The sequence below is a fragment of the Lycorma delicatula genome, chromosome 8 (assembly GCF_047948215.1).
Source record: "Lycorma delicatula isolate Av1 chromosome 8, ASM4794821v1, whole genome shotgun sequence".
NCBI classification, from domain to species: domain Eukaryota; kingdom Metazoa; phylum Arthropoda; class Insecta; order Hemiptera; family Fulgoridae; genus Lycorma; species Lycorma delicatula.
In genome coordinates this window covers 7,965,792-7,986,052 of record NC_134462.1, presented here as the reverse complement: position 1 = coordinate 7,986,052, position 20,261 = coordinate 7,965,792, and the positions used below count along the sequence as shown (strand labels likewise).

The 20,261-nt window shown below is 28.0% G+C and overlaps 1 protein-coding gene across 1 annotated transcript in view; it reads right to left on the bottom strand.

Moving 5' to 3' along the window:
• Positions 1-3,230: 3,230 nt before the first annotated feature.
• Abcd1 (ATP binding cassette subfamily D) overlaps positions 3,231-20,261 on the bottom strand; it is a 106,916-nt gene continuing 89,885 nt past the window's right edge. The window contains exons 6-11 of the mRNA XM_075372661.1: positions 18,660-18,810; positions 17,098-17,341; positions 14,883-15,113; positions 12,899-13,024; positions 9,019-9,088; positions 3,231-3,786 (exon numbers count right to left, since the gene is read on the bottom strand). Of these exons, the coding sequence (XP_075228776.1) occupies positions 3,760-3,786; positions 9,019-9,088; positions 12,899-13,024; positions 14,883-15,113; positions 17,098-17,341; positions 18,660-18,810 (849 nt within the window). The 3' untranslated portion in view covers positions 3,231-3,759. The remainder of the gene's footprint in view (positions 3,787-9,018; positions 9,089-12,898; positions 13,025-14,882; positions 15,114-17,097; positions 17,342-18,659; positions 18,811-20,261) is intronic.

Below are 20,261 nucleotides of genomic sequence, written 5' to 3'. Positions count from 1 at the left end.
GTCCCACAGATTACCTTAATGATATAAATCTTTTTATTTACAAATCTCCAATCCTAGCCTTGTTAACTAATAACAAACAGTAATATTTATGATAGTGGAAATAAAGATAAATTTCTCATCTTAAAACACAGGACAACCAGTTTGAAAGAGGATATCTTACTTGTTAAACTATTATTAAAAATTCTACATCAAAATATTGTTCATTAACCAATAAATAATTTGAAGCACTAATAACAGAGTTAAACAATTATTTATAAAAATAAAAATAATATTAGTAAGCTGTCTCGCATTTACAGCTGATTTTGCCATTCTCTCTGAAAATCTAAGACGCAGCGACAGAAATTAATCTTCTTTTAGAAGAAACAGCTAGTAAAAAGGTTTAAGAATTTCTGTAGAGAAAACTAAATTCATGTCCAACATTTAGAGTACACCAACATTTTTGTTAACAAATATCGGTCAGATAAAAAGGTTAAAAAATTTACATATCTAGGAGAGACAATTCAAGAAAATGTTAGTGAAATCTCCCACAGATAATACAATTCATAGAAAAAAGGTCATATGGTCTGAATAACAATATAACAAAAAATGCAAAAATAACAGATTATAACACTGTAATTAAACTAGAATGTTTATATGCTTGTGAATGCCTATTTCTTAGTTATAAATTAGATAAATTAAAACTGTTACAGAGAAAAATTGTTCGAAAAATATTGTGTCCATTAAAAACCAATGAAGGCTGGAAAATAAAAAGTAATTATGAAGTACATAAAAACATATAAGAATGAATGAATGATAACAGGTTAACAAAGCAATCTCAATCAAGTACCTCTGGGAAAAGAAGTTAACAATAAACTGGATCCAAGAAATAAAAAAAGAATCTAGAAAGAAACATAAAACTGGATGAAATAACAGAAAACGATATGTTTTGTAGGTAAATGCGAAAAGTAGAAGGATTCCAGATAGGAAAGATAAAAGAACTGGAACAAAGTGGTCTGAGGAAAGGAAAAACTACATAGCGAAAAGATGAAATGGTACTGGAAGATAAGGAAATAATAAAACAGAAGGAATGGAATTGTTATGTGGTCCTTAGGCGGCCATAACAAAAGAAGAAGAAAAATAATGTAGATTACCTTAACGTATCACCTACTCTACTAATCAGCAGTTACTGCAAGTAGAACATTTATTTAATTAAGAAAAACTAATTTGTATTAAATAACATATAAATTGAAAATTTTACGTGGAACATTATACACATCAAACACCAGCTACCAAGAGAATAGAACATTGATGCTAATCTTCAGACTTTCATAGCAATTTTAATCTAGTAGGGCATTTCCTACTAGTCTCCCGACTTTAATAATTAGTTCTTGAATTTATTATTTATGAAATAATCTATGTAGACTGCATCACAATCTAAAATTAAATTGCATTCTCTAGGATTTAATTGCTTATAATTACAACTACATGAGTAGATTAAGAAAGGGACAGACATCTTACTATTTTGAGTTATTTTTCTATTATTACATGTGGATATTTTACTAAAAATTACCTTTTTAATGCATATATTACTGCAATATAATTAGTAATACTAAGTTTAAGACAACAACAGGCTGTTCTAAATAATTCTGTCTTTAAATTAGCTATGATTTTAATATTACTGAATTAAATTTTAATGCTTTGTTGCATTCATACAAAAGCAAATTATACTGAATCAATGTTTTTTTTTCCAATCAGATGTAGTTCAATCATGTCCGTTTCAATTATATATATTTTCTTCTCAAAATATATATATGAATATTTTTTAAGATGTGTATGTGCTTGTTTAATTTGAAGGTCCATTAAGTGTAAAAATTCATTGAAAAAAATAATTTTAGAAAAATTGGAAAAAATGTTAATAAAATTTTGCTTTGAAATATTAAATTAAAGAGGAAGATTTTCTCTACAATTTGACATTGTTCAATTTAATACTCATTAAATCCTTACTACTCTACATCTTCAAACATTACTAAAATTTAATTTACTAAGCATTTGGCACCGTTGGTATTAATACAATTGTATAAAATAAAGTTCCACTTTCCAACAGTTTTAAAAGTATACATCCGAGTACTTTTGGAGCTGTTACTGCATCATCAGGGATTTCCCAAAAGATGTTAATTCAAATTCATATGTGAAACTGCATTTAAATTAAAATTGTTACATTCATAATAGTCGGTCATCAAGAAATAAAACTAAATTGTACGTTAATAAGACCGAAATGTCATGTTTGTAAGATCTTTGCGACTATTCTAAGGAATAGTCAAATAAATAGAACTATACTTTGAATTTGAATTAACATCTTTTGAGAAATCGCTGATGCTGGAGTAACGGCTCTGAAAGTACTCTGTTATATACTTTTAAAATTATTGGTAAGTGGAACTTTATTTTATGTAATTACTAAAATTACCCAGGATTCTATGCTACAAGAGCTGTCACCAAAAATAAACTGCAGTGCGTTAATAATTAAAAACTCTATTTAAAGTATTGTATTTTATTTAATAATTACTTTTTTATTAGATTTAAGGTAATAAAATATTATGTTTAAATCATATTTTGCTTTGCAAGGATTAGTTAATTACTAATTTTCCCCAGTAACAGGCTTAAGTCATGATCTATCACAATTAATATCATTCTTCTCATTCCTGAATCATATCTGATAAACAATTAATTTATCATTTTATTTTGCTTCAATTTGTTTTTGACAATTTTGTTTTTTATTTATAATTCAGTTAATTTTTATTGTCATATAATGATAAAAATTCACATGATGAATCAATTCATATATGATAAATCACACATGAGTCACTATTTTGAACAAAACATACTGACATTTTGGAACTGCTAAAATGACTTATAAAGAAAACCTTAGCAAACAAAGGTAATAGAAATTAACTTGAATTCCACAAGAAAAAATTGTTATTTCACATTTGCTGTTAATAATAATAGCAAATGTGAATGGAAGACAAAATAAAGTTTATTCACTTTATCTGGTAAATCTTTTACAAGATTTTATTATTAATGAATATGACTATAGTTCTAGAAAAACATATATATATATATAAACAGTATAAAGTAAAGAAATCCTTTTGAAAGAAATAAGTATTAGGTGAATTCTATGATAGAAAAGTTTTCTAAACTTGATGGTGCTGTGATATTACTGTTATTGCCACTTCTAAGGTTAATAGATGTTGAAATCAAGAAAAAAATCATCAGGTATTTATTGTTACTTTTTACATGCTACATTTTTTTACCCTATATTATACATAATACCATATTAAAACTATAATAAAAATAAAAATTGACATCGCCCATTTATAAAAAAATAAATCTAACAATATGCTGTGTTTACAATTAACATAATTATTACTATAAAACTGATTCAGTTTTCTAATAATGTTAAGATTTATACTAACAATCTGTGAAAGTGTAATATAAATATGTGTATGCATATATATATATATATATATATAATTATAACTACTATTAATATACAATAATCTTAATATATATATAGTGATAATCCAATAGAACAAGTAATATTATACAAGAAAAATATACACCCTTCTATTTAAACATTGCATACTTAAATGATCCATGTGTGTTTTATATATATATATATATATGTAAAACAAGATAACTTAATATAAATTTATATACATTATTTATAAAATAACACTATTTTTTTTTCAACAATCACAACACATGGATTAATAATAATAATAATTAATTTAAAACTCCGGATTCTTTTTCCTGAAACAAAAAAGAAAATTCTAATCACAATAATCTAAAATTTTAAACTTTATAAAAAATACCAGTACAGCAAAACTCAATACACATCCAAATAAAAATAATAATAATTTGATCACAATGTTGATGGGTAACATTATAAATCTTAAAAGAATATTCCTTTGAACACTAAAAGCAATGATACTAGTATCATTTATAGCTTGTCCTCTTGGCTTCTGCAAAGTAAATCACAGTATACTACACAATGGTTTGCTAACAATAAATTAAGTTTAAAATGATACTGCACGTAGAAGTACAGCCAGGTGTGTGCACAACAGATTGTAATTAAATATTAAAACAACAATAATGAAAATAATTGTTAACAGTTTGCAGCTACTATTGAAAGAAGAATAAGATCTGTCAAAAGAAAAACATAAAGATGTTGTCATACCTTTTATACGACTGTAACACATATTTGTATTTATATACAGTATTTATTTATACTATGTTTATTAATAACACTGTGTACATTATTATTAATAGTAATATTAGTATTAATATTTATATTATACATACTGTATCAATATAAGGTATGAAAAGCGTTACTACTGTAATTGTGCAAGGAAAAATTATAAGCGTGTACGATTTTGATAAAAGTAATGTATGTCACATTCTTTGAGAAGCCATCCCTGTTCATAAAAACATTGCTGAGTGACAATATATAATGTACACAAGTTTTCAATCCACTGAATGTTTTAACTTTACACCAACTTTTAAATACTGTTATATTTTCTTGGGTAATCTGACTAGATAAAGTTTTTTGGATAGTACCTTAAGTGTAATAATAATATTGTACAAAATGTGAAAATATTGCATTCGATCATATGCTAGAAAAAATGCAGGCTTCTTGTATAGACTGCAATACTGTTTAAGATAATTTTATTAAGAGCATTGATTTGAAATAAATTGTATTACAAAAATAAAACTATAATAACAGTAGTCAGCACTTCAGAACTATAAAAAATGGATCTTAGGATAAAATTTGTACAGCAGGACAAAAGTACAGAAAGTTTAAAAATAAATTAGAAATTTAATGAAATCATTAATTCTTTCATAATTTGTTGGACTTAAGTTAAAGTTTTTAAAATGGACTTAAGACTCTAAGTTTTTAGAAGAACAGTGTCTTACAGCTAAAAACATATACTTAAAGTGAGTCCCTCTTTACTAAAACACAATGTGATTAATAGTCTTTAAAAAAAGTTCAAAAGAATTTTCAATAAACGTAAATTTATTATGAAAGAATAATTGTTCATTGAAAATATTTAATTATTGGCATAATTTTTATTTAAATTCTACATTTTTAATTAAATTCAGTTTGATTTGTTTCAGAAAACAGGAATTACTTATAAATAGTTAATTTGAAGTGTACATTTCATAATGAAACTTACAAGGGGCCGTAAGAGTCCCTCATAGATTTGAATAAAATTTGGTAGATGTGTAGTATACTATCTACTAGCAAATGTGGTAAAGTAATGCAATACACCCCTCAAGTGTTCTTGAGAAAATTAGTTATGAAAATTTGAGAATTTCTAAGAATCTTATACACAGATTGGTGAGTCGAACCATTTAAGCAGTGGTAGCTTAGGCGATTAAAATAGCAACTAGAGCTTTCTGGACAATATTTTTTCTTTAATTCTTTTTAAATTTATGTATTTTAACATAACATATTTTCCAATAAAGATTATTGAAAATTATAATTTTTTTTAAAGAAGTTGAATTTAAAAAAAAATTTATGTATTTTTTAAGGAGTATCTTATCTTTTTCAATATTTGTATAAATAATTTTATTAACAAAATATTAAAGAACTGTAGCTTAATTAGCCTTTTTTTTTTTTTTTTACGCTAAGTCCTTTGTTATTAATTTCATCTAGCAAAATTAAATCTTGATCAATCACAATATGGGATTCTTTTAAAACATTAATTACTGCTTCACTAATTCTTTCTCACTAACGAGAGAAGCAGAGAAATTCTTTCAGGAGGCATTTTTTAACAAGATTTTTTTATTCTTAAAAAAACTCTGCAATTGCCTGTGCAGAGTTTTGCGGTCTCCCATTGGGCACCTCCCCAGGTGGCAGATATGAGAATGCTCACCAGATATGGTAGGTACCGGATGATAGAATACCCAGTGGAAAACTGGGAACAGGTCAAATTACAGCAGAAGAGGAAGAATTTCCCAATGGTGGAAAGGGCAGAAAAGCCAAAGGGAGTAAACCCTAAATGATAATCCTGCGAGTCTGGAAGCACAGAGGCGGCAGCCACACCACCAATCTTTACTCTACGCAGCACACATAACATGGCTAGAGGAATCTTTACAGTACTGGCAAGCATCCATTAGCTTCGGACCAGAATTGGAATAATCAGCAAAGTAAACTGGAAAAGTCAAATTTAGAAAAGTTTAAATGGATTATGGACTCAGTAAAAGTGGCAACTTGGAATGACAGGTTTGTCTTATAAAGAGATGGAATTAGCAAAGCTCTTTCACAATACTAAGATAAAAATGGTGGTAGTTACAGACACTAAAAAGAAGCTATCAGGTACTAAATATGTGGGCAGTTACATTATGCTGTATAGTGGGATTCAACAGGACCAGAGAACTGGCAAGGGGGTAGCCAAATATGTTGATAGGAGCTGGGCTTCAAGAATTGAAGATTATAAATTTGAGAGTGATAGAATTATCACAGTGAGAGTAAACATAATAGAGGTGACTGTCACGTTGATGATATCGTCATGGATGAGCTTCAGAAAGCCATTAAGAGTCTAAAAAGTCAGAAAGCAAACAGGTTTAGATGGTGTGAATGCTGAGATTATAAAATATGGTGGCTTGTTCTTTCATTTGAGGTTATTACACGTTTACAACATGTGTTGAAAGAAACACTGAATGCCACAGGCTTGGGCTTCTTCAAAAGTAATATCTATTTATAAGGACTAAAATCACAGCCAGGGGATTACCAAGGGATCAGTCTTCTTGATGCTGCTTATAAATGCTATGCCTGTATTTTGAATCAGCGCTTGCTAGCAATAACAGATTATTTGATTGCAGAAGAGCAAATGGGTTTTTGCTGAGGTCAATCATGTATAGATGCAATTTTTGTTTTATCCCAAATTATAGAAAAGCATGAATATAACTATGAAACTCAAATGGTTTTTATAGACTGGCAAAAAGCTTTTGATAACGACCAGAGGCCCATGGTATGGGATATAATGCTTAGAAATGGATATTGGAGACATCTTGTAGCAGCTATTGCTGAAATGTATGTTGAAACAACCATAGTGATTTCTTATGGTGGAAATAAAATAATGGGAAAATTAAAGATCAATAAGAGTGTGACAAGGTTGTCCAATGTCTCCACTACTTTTTAGTATTTATGTGGATAAAATCTTAATGACTTGGAAACATCAGGTTGACTCAGGCATTAGGCTTTGTGATGGTACTTACTTAAATTCTTTATTGTATGCAGACGACTCCGTAATTATTTTTGATACTGAAGATAAGTTACAACTTCCTAAATCAAACAAGTAAGCAATCGGTTATGAAAATCTTGCCTGTGAAATCAAAGATTATGGCTTTCAAAGGTAAATAGTCAGTACGCTCAAAAATAATCTTGGAAGGGTAGATCTTCTTACAAGTATGAGTTTTTAATTATCTTGGATGTGATCTATCACATGACAGAAATACAGATGTCAATAAGAAGCTGAGCCGATTTGGGGGAGTCTGTGGTTTAATATGCAGGATGTTAGGGAAACAGGCCAAACAAGAGACTCAGTTAAGATTCTACAAAACAATGACCATGCCTATTTACTTATGGTAGTGAAGTGTGGGTTTTGCAGAGTTGGGATGAGTCATACATTCAGGACTGAGGTGAGGTTTTTGAGAGCGGTCAAAGGAAGTACTCGAGTAGACTGAATAAGGAACGAGGAGATAAGAAGACAGCTAAGTGTAATGCCATTATTGGTTACATTAAAGGAATATTGTAAAAGATGGAGTGACCATTTGATACGTATGCTGCTTTGTAGACTTCCTTTTCAAGTATGGAAGGAGATACAAACCGAGGGGAGAAGAGATATAGAACGCCCAAGAAAGTGATGGATGCCGGAACAGGCCAGTGAGCCTAATCCATGATGGATCATGATGATGGAAAGTGCATGAACCAACAGCTTTGTGAATTTTCTGTTGAAAACTTCATTGTCGGCTGATCTTTCAATGTGTTCTGGTTGTTTAGGATTGGTATCCCTAGCAATCGTAAACAAATTTCGGACGTATTTGATCCATTTTTGAATACAGAAATAATTATAAAATGAGAAGTTAATGCAAAACAAGTAGATGAAACACTTTCGAAGACAGTTTGATTCCAACTGATGTTAAATTCTTATATCTTGAATGCATTTATTGATGTAGAAGGAATCGAAGGAGAGGAATTGTTCATAAAGAGAGTCAAACTCGAGACTTGCATCACTCCAACTGCTACTTTAATAACCTGAGTTACTACTGTTTCGGTTGTGCAACTCACTAACCAATCAGTATATAAGATTAGTTTAAAAGTTATAAAATTTTCAAAATTAATTTTCTCGAGAATACTTGAGAGGTGTATCGTATTACTTTTATCATGTTTACTAGATCATATACTACATATGTACCAATTTTTTTTTTTTTTGGCTGGACAACTGTGAACCCCCTCAAAGTAAGATTCATTATGAAAAATACAAAATTGTTTTTCATTATGAAAAACAAAGGGATTGTTTTTACACACTAGGAAACATCATGATGTTACATGTGAAAAACTTAATTTTAACATAAAATAAAAACAAATCCCCATTCATACGATGTCAATAAGTCAGCTTTATATATGTAAATATTGCAAGTCTAACAGTTCAGGCAATCTAAATAATATTGAAATGTAGATTGTGGCACATTAGAACATTAACAATGTTAAAAAAAATCAGAACAAAACTTTTTTTCATCAATAATAAAGCTAGTGCTACAGCATTAAAATGTTATTGACAGTTAAAACTGTGTCATTGATTTTGAAGTTTAAATATAGATATGAATATTACAGGATTAAGTTAATCACTGTTAATCCACAAACTGAACAGCACTTCAATATCAGTAGCGTTGATTAATTAATTATTAAATAAATTACTACAGTCTAATAAATGTTTACAGGTAAAAAATAAAATTGAACTATGAAATTAAACCTACCTGTTGTGTTAGAGCATTTAATTTCCAGCCACCTTCTCCATCAAAATGAAGAACATGTGAATGAAATTTCCTGTAAACATCAAGCTGTTAGAATTTATAACACAAATCTGACATGTATCTCAGATATGTCAGTATGTTTAATAAATAAATATTTTATGTCTGTATATATATATATATATATAATTTGTCATTTTTTAAATCATTAAAAAGAATAAGTTTTATGTAATAAATATAAAATTTAATACCAACTGAAGATACGGGATACTGTGAAAATCAATTACTGGAAGTTAATAAAGTAAGTTTAACTTATTTAATTACTATGTTTTGGTGGGTAATATTTCATGTAATATTAACATATATACATTACTTTATTAAATCAACCAAAGTACAGAGTAAATAAAGTAGGATGACTTACCTTATTCAACTATATATGCACTATATAATATAATAACTTATCAAGCATTTATTCATTTTATTTAAAATTTAAAATCTCTAATCTTTTTTATTTTAAGAATTTACATTTTTATTCAGTTAAATTAAAAATTAAAACAAAATTTAAAATATGAAAAATTAATTAAAATTAATATTAAAAATTAAATAGTAAAAATTTTAACATATGTAAAAATATGACGTTAAGGCATAAAATCAAATTAAAATCAAATAAAAATAATTTTAAGTAAAGCAATTATGCATGTTGTCCATTGAACTGAACTTACTTTACTATACTGATTGAAATATATTAAATTACACATCACTATCAAAACAGATGGTGGATCATCTATTGCAGCTTTCAAAATACTGTCATCCTCATATTCTGTCTGAAGGTGATCATATTAAATTTATTTTTATATTTATATATATATAGTATCTTTCTACAATGTTGGATTAAATTATCAATAATTTTTCAATATATTTTTAAGTGCCATTTAATTAACTGACCTAGAAGATGAAATAAACTTCTTTTCAATTTTCATTTTTTAACAAAAAGGTTTTCTATAATTATATGTGATAAAACCACTGAAATATAGAAATACTGGAATGGGCACTAGCGTTAGAAATCCGTGCCAACAAAGATAGCTGATTTAGAGATATACCTCTCTTTGTCTACAGTCTGTTCAAAAATTTTGTGACGATCTCTCTCATCACAAATCACAAGTTATCTTTCATAATTCAAGTTATTGTAGAAAGTTTTTATAAAAACATTTATATGATACAATGATTAACTCAACATTTAATATTCATAAGCATTGAAATTTTTCTATTAATTAAATAGAATTATGAGATTTTATCACTTAATATTAACTACAATTAAGTTTTATGGAATCACTTTCTGAAGGGACGGTACGTTAGGTACAATGCGCATGCGCTGTGACAATGAAAACTATACCTCTAAATCTATCTGTCTCATGTTCGTTTCCCGCTCACGTTGGACATAGGCAGTGCCCATTCCAGTATTTCTATATTTCAGTAGATAAAACAGTAATTAATACTAAAGCACTCCATACATTATAAGAAACAAAGAAGCAGTGTGGGTGATATTTTGTTATTATTGATAATAATTTATTATACTGCTATGATGCTCAATTGCATGGTAAATATATATATATATATATTAAATTCTATTAATATAAACTATCAAATAGCTTACAGAGTGAAGAATAAACAAACATTGCATTTGTTTGAATGAGTTTGTCATGATTCTGCTGAGTCATGTCCTGTGCATCAGTACCTATTCACAATGTGGCTATATCTATAACACTATAATCATCACTCAAATATTTGCCAACGTATAATTAGATTATCTGATCAAACTTTTAATATCATGTTATGTCTTCTCAGTTTTATTAAAACCCTTGATCTTTTCATTTGATCACTCTTCTGTTCTCATGTTCAATTTTTGTGTTTCTTTTAATAATTTATTTACTCTAATGTTATTTAAAGTTAATATAAACCAGTTTTTTATGTTTACTGGAACGTGAGTTTAGTGTATTCCTAGATTTGTATCTGTATGACTTGAGTAATACCATTATTTTGACACCATGTCTGATACAGATTCAGCTGATAATAATGCATAATTATTGATATCCCGACAAAAAATAGGCAGTGAAAAAAGTCCTTAAGCCGTGTGGAAAAGCACATAATTTTAAATGCTCACAAAAGTGAATAGAGTAATCAAACGGTGTTGATTTATGAGTATTCACTAATGAATTACAATCTCCTCAGAAAACAGAACCCTGCAGGTTAATTGAAAAAAAGTTGACAATTTCTATAAAAACATGATTCGTAAGAAATACATGAATTTTATTTTTGGAACGAACTGCCAATAATAGACAAAATGTTACGGGTAGTATATAATGATGACAATCTATCAGATTTCTGAAGAACAACTTTTAAAAATTATGAATTTTAATTATAAAAAACAGGGTCAGGAAAGTGCTTTAGTTGAAAGGGATGATATTATATGGCGAAGACATTACCTCACAGAAATAAAGAAAATGAGGCAAGAAGGCTGTAGAGTATATTATGAGTGAAACTTAACGAAGGTCATATAAAAAGTTATGTTTGGAAAGATACAGCTGTGAATTCATCAAAAGAAGCCTTTCTTTGTGGCTTATCAACTGGTAATAAGCTTCCATTTTGGGTAAAGGTAGGCGTCTCATAATTATGCATATTAGCAGTGATATAGGAAAAAGTTCCAGCCGTAAAGAATGATATTAAAATGTTGCTTAGTTAAAAAAGAGTGATCTTTGAAGAATACAAATTTAATGTTGAATTATTACAAAGGGTTTCACGTATTAAAAGTAATTTTAATGTGTTTAAAATTGATGAGTTAGCAAGATCCAGTGGTAAAACCGTGCTTTGATTACCTCACCATCGTTATGAACTAACCCATTTGAATTAATTTAAGGACAGATTAAAAGTCATGTAGGGTCAGAAGATACTACTTTTAAAATATCTGATGTTAAAAATTTAAGCTTAAAAGCCATGGATAAAACAAGCCAGCAGGAATGGAAAACTGCATAAAACATGTAACAGATTCTGTTGAACAAAATTATTGGGAATTGGATAATATAATAAGAAAACATAACTGAGCCTCTCATTGTATCTCTTAATGCTGCTGATAGCACTACAGATTTCTTGCAATCAGATGACGAAAACTAAATTGAATTTATTATCATACAAATTTAACCTAAAATATTAGTTATTTGCTGTTAGTGGACAGTTGGCAGTTTCATAACTCTTAAAAAATTCAAGGAAACTAAATAATTTTAAGAAATAAAATACTTATGGATCAAAATGTTTTGATCTATTTAAATTTAAAATATATGTATAATTTTTGTGAAATATAATAGTGCATGATTCCTGAATATTAATGTCACATAGTTTCTTTTATATGTATCAGGATTTACAGGAGATGCTTATGAATTGGTCACCTGAACACTCGTATGTGCGTCTGTTAACTTGAACTTTATAAGCTAAGTGAATTAGGCATAGTACAGACTATGAAGACAGACATATCTTACCTTAATTTTACCATAAAAGTATTTGCATGGGATCCCGCATCCTCAGTCATGACTGAAATATTTAACTAAACTGCATATTGCATATATGACTGAGGATGTGAGATTCCAGGAAAGTACTTTCATGGTAAAATTAAAGTAAGATATATCTTATCTCAATAATCTATACTAGGTGGTTTATATTAATAGAATTTAAAGTATAATTTAACAGTACAGGAGAATAATATGAATCTTAAAATAGTAATTTCTGTAAAATAACATATACACATGCATAAACTACATTTCATTATTTTACAGCTGGAAAATAATTAAATAAAATAAAAATAGCTAAATGAAATTAAAAAAAAATTAATTCTTACCACAATGAAGGCCTGTGTGTAATGGTAAGAAGTGTTATTCCTTCATTTTTGGCAGACTGATACATATTATTTTCTACATCAATGCTTACAGCACTTGTACATTCATCAAGAAGAGCAAAAGAAGGCCTGAAAAAACAATAATTAGAGTTACAAAAAAAAAACATAAAATTTTATTATCTTCCTTTTCAGCAACAGTACATTACAAACCTTTGACTTTTAAATTACCTTTAATACCTTTTACTTTCAAATGATGAAAGCAACTTTTATAAAATTTTTAAAATATAACAAAACTTTATTCATGGAAAATCAAGTGTTTGCAGCACATTCATAAATAAATAATTCAAATTTGAAAGTAACGGGCAAAGACATATTTTACTTTTAATGGGTAAATATCTGTAGTAATTAACAAAACAAGATAAACAAGAGAATGCTGCAATAGTTTTACTAAAACAAATATTTTTCTTGCAGCAACTCGGAAAAGGAAACACATGTAAAAGAAAACTGAAATTAACCTGCAACTAGCAGAATATATCAGTGAGGAGAGGAAACAAACACTAGCGTATTTGAACACATCCCTAGAACGATAAAATTAAAAACATAATAAACCTTAAAACAGATTAACTCTATAACCATAATATGATGATTTTACTGTGATGATTTTCACAGTTAATATGGAATCTTGATTTTAGTTAATTTGATTAAACATATTTAGATATTTAACATGCTGACATAACTTTAAAATCAATGTATAGTATTTTTTTAGGCCATTTTTAAAGTTGTTTTCTTATCTTTTCCAAATCCTTTTAAAAACAAGTTGTTGCATGTGTGATTCTATATTGACTGTGAAAATCATCAGTCAGAGTTAATCACTATTAAGAAGTCACCCTTTTATATCTGTGCTGCTTAGGACACACCAACTTATTGTTTGGCTCTGATGTGGTCTAGTGCTTTTGGATTTTCTTTTAAAGGATTTGGAAAAGATAAGAAAAGAACTTTAAAACTGTCGTAAAAAATACTATACATTGATTTTAAAACAATGTCAGGATGTTAAACATCAAAATACGTTTAATCAAATTAACTAAAATCAAAAACACAGTATTAAAAATCAGTATATATTTAAATAATTTAAAGAATGTAATAAAATATAAATCCGATTGAAAATTTCTCTTACATTAATGCCAGTTATGGAGTTCTGAATAATTAAATAGTCAGGTGTCATATTCAAATAGGATTTTAAATATTAAGTGTCTAAAAAAATTCACAAAAAGTGTGAACCACAGTTAACAATAATTTAAATGTGTTAAAGATTTTAAAAATAAAAAATTGTAGAACAATTTCTTACAATTCAAACAAGAAAAAACCAGGAAAGGCAAACAAAACTGCATAATGAACTAGCCTAACCCATTAAATTTTAATTTGTATACAGGAAAAATAAAAAAGGATCTTACAGAAAAATTTTGGGGCTGGAACAGTAATCAAAAGAAAAATTAATTTTTTGTCTGAAACGAATACTGAATTATTAGAAATACTGAATAATAAAGATGCTTAATCTCACCTAAGAGAGAGATAAGTGTGAAAATAAGTCATAAAACAATATAATGTGATATAATAAAATGAGACATTTAACATTCACATGCACAAGTTTCAAGCTTATATGGTGAATAAATCATAAAAAGAAAAAAAAACAATTTAAATGGTACGGTAGAACATAATTCACCAAAGTTAAAGAAAGATTACAATACAGTATAGGATGTAGGAGATATGCAAAAGTTTAAATAAAATAATGCAGAACTGAAATAAAGGAATCTGTAAGATCAGGTTAACTGGCTGAAAACATAGAAAACTATAATTTTTACTAGAATGAATGATGATAACATTTTTTATAACTAGTGTATATTATGAAAAATAATTCATGTTTATAATTATTAATCGCATTTTATTTAGAAACTATTGAAAAAAAAAATGGATAAAATGTGTTATTTACTTATGATAGAATAGCCTAGCAACTGCCATTCTTTGCTTTTCTCCACCAGACAGAACATCTTTCCAGTCAGCAACAGCATCCCATCCTCCTTCCCGAGCAATAAGATGCGATAATGAAACTTGTTCTAAACATTTTTCAAGGAACTGATCTGTAACACCTTTAATTCTACAATCTTCCAATGTGTCAGGATAGATCACTTGCTCTCGCAGGTTTCCAAGACTCATATAAGGCCTGGAAAAATATTAATATATACAAAAAAATTTATAAAAACATCAAACTACCCTTAAATACAAAGAATAGCTTACGTAAAAGATGTAAAGGTGATAAAGGGGATAGAGTAAGGTGATAAGAAGGGGAAAGAATTTACTGTAGAGAAACAAAAAAAAATTATAAAAAGATGTTTAAAAAATTAACAAATATTGCTAAAAATAAATAAGCAAAGACTTATATATGAAATAAATATAAAAAACAATAAGTAATTATAGAAATTTATAAATAAGTACCCAGTCAAATGACTTCCTGCCTAATGAACCCCCACTACTTTCATTATCCTCATTCTTGTAAGAATAATATTCATAAATAACATTTAAAGCCTGATCGATTTATAAAAACCATCAATATTGTAATTTCTTCAGAGCAACAGTTTGTCAGCACAAGACTCAAAACTGTGAGTGAACTAAAGTAGATGGGTATCAGCATAGTTGCCCCCCCCCCCCTCACTTTAACAATAGAAGTTATAACTGATTAGTTGTAATTCGTGTGGGTAAAAAAGAATTTTGCATGATTCTTAGCATTACCCAACAAACATCAAGAGGAGATTACCGTACTTCATTTCTCTCTTTTTTTTATTTTATATTTTTAACTTCTTTTATGGAACAGTTTGTGAACAAAATAACCTAAAGAATGGACTTATATACAGCTTTTCTCTCTGGAGTGTAAATGTAGATTGTTCTCACAGGAGATTTTGGAGCAAGCCACATACAGTAGCCCATGTGAGAAGCACTGACTCTTCACGTGGAGACCAGCCAGTTGGAGGCATCTGGCATTGTGACTTATTTATTGTCATCAAAAAAGCACCTTAAGTGGGAACTGAAGGAAAGGGAAGGGTAAGTCAAAAGGAATGTATGTCATATACCTTTGGTACTTTTTTCAATAACCAAAAGATATTGTAATAGATAAACAGACTTTTTTTATAGAAAATTTTATTTCAAATACTGCAAGTGATTTCTGAATTCGATTTGACCAATACTTTGATCATAATAAAGTTGAATATCGACAAGGAACATAATTTGGTTGTTATTGCAAGCTATCAAAATGGCACCATCTCAAAATGGTGAAACATTTTGAAAGGCAGTAGTCTTACGTTCATTCCAGGTATAAAAACAAAATTTTAGCTCGGTAGGTTGAGTAGTTTTCGTGTGAATGATTAACACTCACCACTAGATTTATATATATTTACTATTTTTTTGAAAATTCAAACAATCAATATACTGACCACTGTGCTAAATTCATTATAAACAACTTAACCACAAAAACCAACTAATACCAATTGTTGACTTTTGCAGGACCCCGCATCGCCAATTAGTACACAAATTCTATAATTACATAAAAAAATATTAAAAAATTTAAAATTTTGAAAACATAAAATTAATAACCACAAAATCTGTATAAATAATAGAACTCCACTGCAACAAAACTACTGGAACAAAAAAGTCAAAAGTCGGCTATTGATATTAGTTTTTACGTGTTACTGTGTTTTGGTGGTTAAGATGTTAACCACCGTGGTTACATAGGTAACATATATATAGTCAAAATAACTGATGAAAGCGGAAGGAGTTGGATTGAATGGAAATAGAAGGAACAATAATTACAGATAATCAAGAGATGGCAAATCTAACAAGTAGTTGTGCGGTACTTATTAGTTACTCATTTTATTCTAGATTTAACAAATTGAATTTCTTAACAAAATTTTATTAATAAGCATTTAGGCAAATAAAGATTCCAATTCTGAGATACAGCTTAATCACAAAGACATAACATTTCTGCAGATAATAAATGTAGGTATATAATAACTGTTTTCACATACATCCGTTACATTTAACTGTATTAAATATATAAATAAATTTACTCAGTGAAATTAAACACAGAAATACATTGAAAATAAAGTTAAAGGTATCATGCATACATATACAAATATTTAAGATTAAGTAATTACCTTTGTGGAATATAAAACATAGAGCAATTTGATGGTCGCAGTAGTTCTCCTGAATAAACAGGCCATAACCCACTGAGAACACGAAACAACGATGACTTGCCGCAACCATTTGGTCCTGTTATCAGTAAATGATCACCAGGTGCAACATGGATGGTCAAACTTGGAACAACAACATCACCATTTGGAGTGACAATTGGTACATCCCGTAATTCTATGCTGCCATCAATACTATCCTTAACAATACCTGTAAAACAGTAAAAAAATTATACAGAACAAAAAAAAAATATTGAGAATGCTTTATAATAATAAAATAAATAAAAACTATAAAATAAAAATATAATAATTAAAAAACTAAAATAGTTTCATAATATTTTTAATCTTGTGGTTCATGATCAAAGTTATTAAAATGTTAAAAACATAAAATAAAATAGTACGTATACATGTAGCTGTAATTTAATTGAGTAGCAAAATCCTAATTCACTGCAAATGCCAGCAGCACTATTTAATAAATCTCCTTAAGAAATGTATGAATTGTAGAAGAACACTGTTTTTACATTTAATACTGAGAACTGAGAATAGTATTATGAAAAAGTATATATCATAATAACTTATACGCCACATGAAGGCCATTTTATTTTTTTATAAACATTCAAATTTTCATAATTTAATTTAAAAAAAAATATATTACTAATTTTATTTTATTATTCTCAAAAACTAATCAATAATACTGAATTTAGATGTACTACAACAGAATGTCTATTTCTAATAGTAGTACATATCAAACAATTGGGCAAATCATATGATTAGCATTTTATTACATTTATTAATAGTAACTTAATATTGTTTATTTATGTTAACAATTCATAATACATCTTACACATAATAACTGCGCATTTGTGGCACATTATTTGTTCCGTAACAAGTTTTGAGAGCAATAGAGAACCTCTGTCAAGCTAATAAGCTTGACAGCTTATTAGCTGTCAAAAGAGGTTAATTCTACCTTTGTGCACGTACGCACGCGCACACACTTTTTTCCTTATAATTCAAATAATTCATTAACATAATGACCAGATAAATTTAAACTATTAAAGTAAATTTTATCTATTAACTGAATTTGGTGGTTTATATTTCATTTAATATTAAATATATAAAAAACTGTTTAGACCATAAATTGTCTATGCTATTTTTTTTTTTTACTTCTGCTTTTTCAGTATACATTGTTGGAAAATCGATCATAGAAGATTTCTATCCTGTTCTATCCTATTAAGAATCTTCAATCATTAAAGTTTTTCTACATGTACATCCATCCTCCAAATTACCTTAACATCATACAGTAACTTTTCTCGATGAACTTCTTGATCTCATCTCTTTTACCTCCCGATTCTAACATTTTCAATATCGTCTTACCATCACTCATCCCTTATACCATTTCAATCTTTTTCTTTACATCAAAACTCTACATATTTTTATTCTTCTTATTTTTGTACAACATACTTATAATACAAAAAAAAGGATTAATTAAAATAAGATGACATGAAATACAAGCAATGTAAAAGTTTTACCTCTGACAAGAAGACGACCATCTTTATAGATTAATTGTGGATGTTTTTTAGCAGAAACAATTGTTCGATGATAAACACCTTGACTGCAGTCATTGAAAACATCAAGCATAGCACCAACTCTTGATGTATATCCAGCCAATTCCACAATTTCCTATAAGAAATATATTATGATAAATACAATAATAATTCAAAATTATAAAATAAACTACAATACACACAATAATTAATTTTCTTTAGAACACAGTTTTTTTTTCAATAGATTCTTAGAAATGTTTAAATTGTCTCATCTAAAGGATAACAGTGAAATTAACTACAACATTAGTCTAACGATGAAGTTATAATTGATATCTATCAACAGAATAAAACTTTTTGTTTTATTCTGTTTTAAATTTCCTTAGAAGAATGTACTAAGAAAGATCTGGGTAGAAGTGCTAAAAAATTGGATTAATGAAATCTCAAATTACAATATTTCAATGAGATATGTCTAAATTTTTATAGTGTATTTTTCTACAGATTATAATACAGTGAAATCTCCTTATTTGCACTTCTCACATTCGTGATTTTGTTATTTGTGGTGCAATATTTTGCAATGTCTTTTCTATATTTGCGGCTAAAATTTTCCATATTCGTGTACATTACATTACGTAGTGACATTAAAAAATAAAAATATTAAAAGATTTAATGGTGCAGGTAGAATATGAATGTGAATAGGTAGAAGATACAATCCCTGGATAACAGTTAAATGTCAAAATGCTCACCGAAGGCATTAAACTATCCCACGATCTTATTCAGTTTGTCATCTTTGAATAGAAGCTTAATCTATAGGTGCAAAATTGAAGATACCATGCAAGAATATACAGAACTTCACACGAATTTAAAAACAAGAGCGAGACAAGGAAAAATTACAAATTTCTGTAAATGCAACCAAAATACTGTAGGTTAGTTTTGTAAATTTCCTTCACAGCAATTTTAGTTTTAGTGTACGTAGTACTGTACTGTTGTTTTCTTGACTTTTTAAGGCGATAACCAAGTACAATTTGAACATGTAATACCGTTTTCTAATACAGTACATACTGTAGTGAGTTTTTAAATCAAACAGTTCGGTAAGTGCTTATGAGAAAATTAGGAAATATACTGTATACTGTTAAATATTTTTTGTGTGGTGTATCTATGTGCTGTACTAAATCAGTGTTTATAATTAATGTTGCCTTCTGTATTTCAGCAATAACATCATCCTAAGTACGCATGATTTTTTTTTCATTTTATATAGAACCTAACCATTCTTCCTTAAATGAATATTAGTTCCATTCTATATTTGCAGTTTTCTGCATTTATGGCATTTTTACAGTCTCTAACAATGCAACACATTTAATAAAAGATAAGCATATCCCAATTAAAATCGAAAAAATCAATGAAACTAATTCACAAATGTGATAAAGTAAGAAAAATGAACATTTTAGAAAATCTAGAAATCTTTAAATTAGAAAGTAACAATAAAACAATCATAAATGAACAGGTCAGCAATCAAGCAGATGTCCTTTTCAAGAACCTCAATTTATTGAAAACAGGAAATAGATAAATAAAATTAAAAGATAAGTGTAA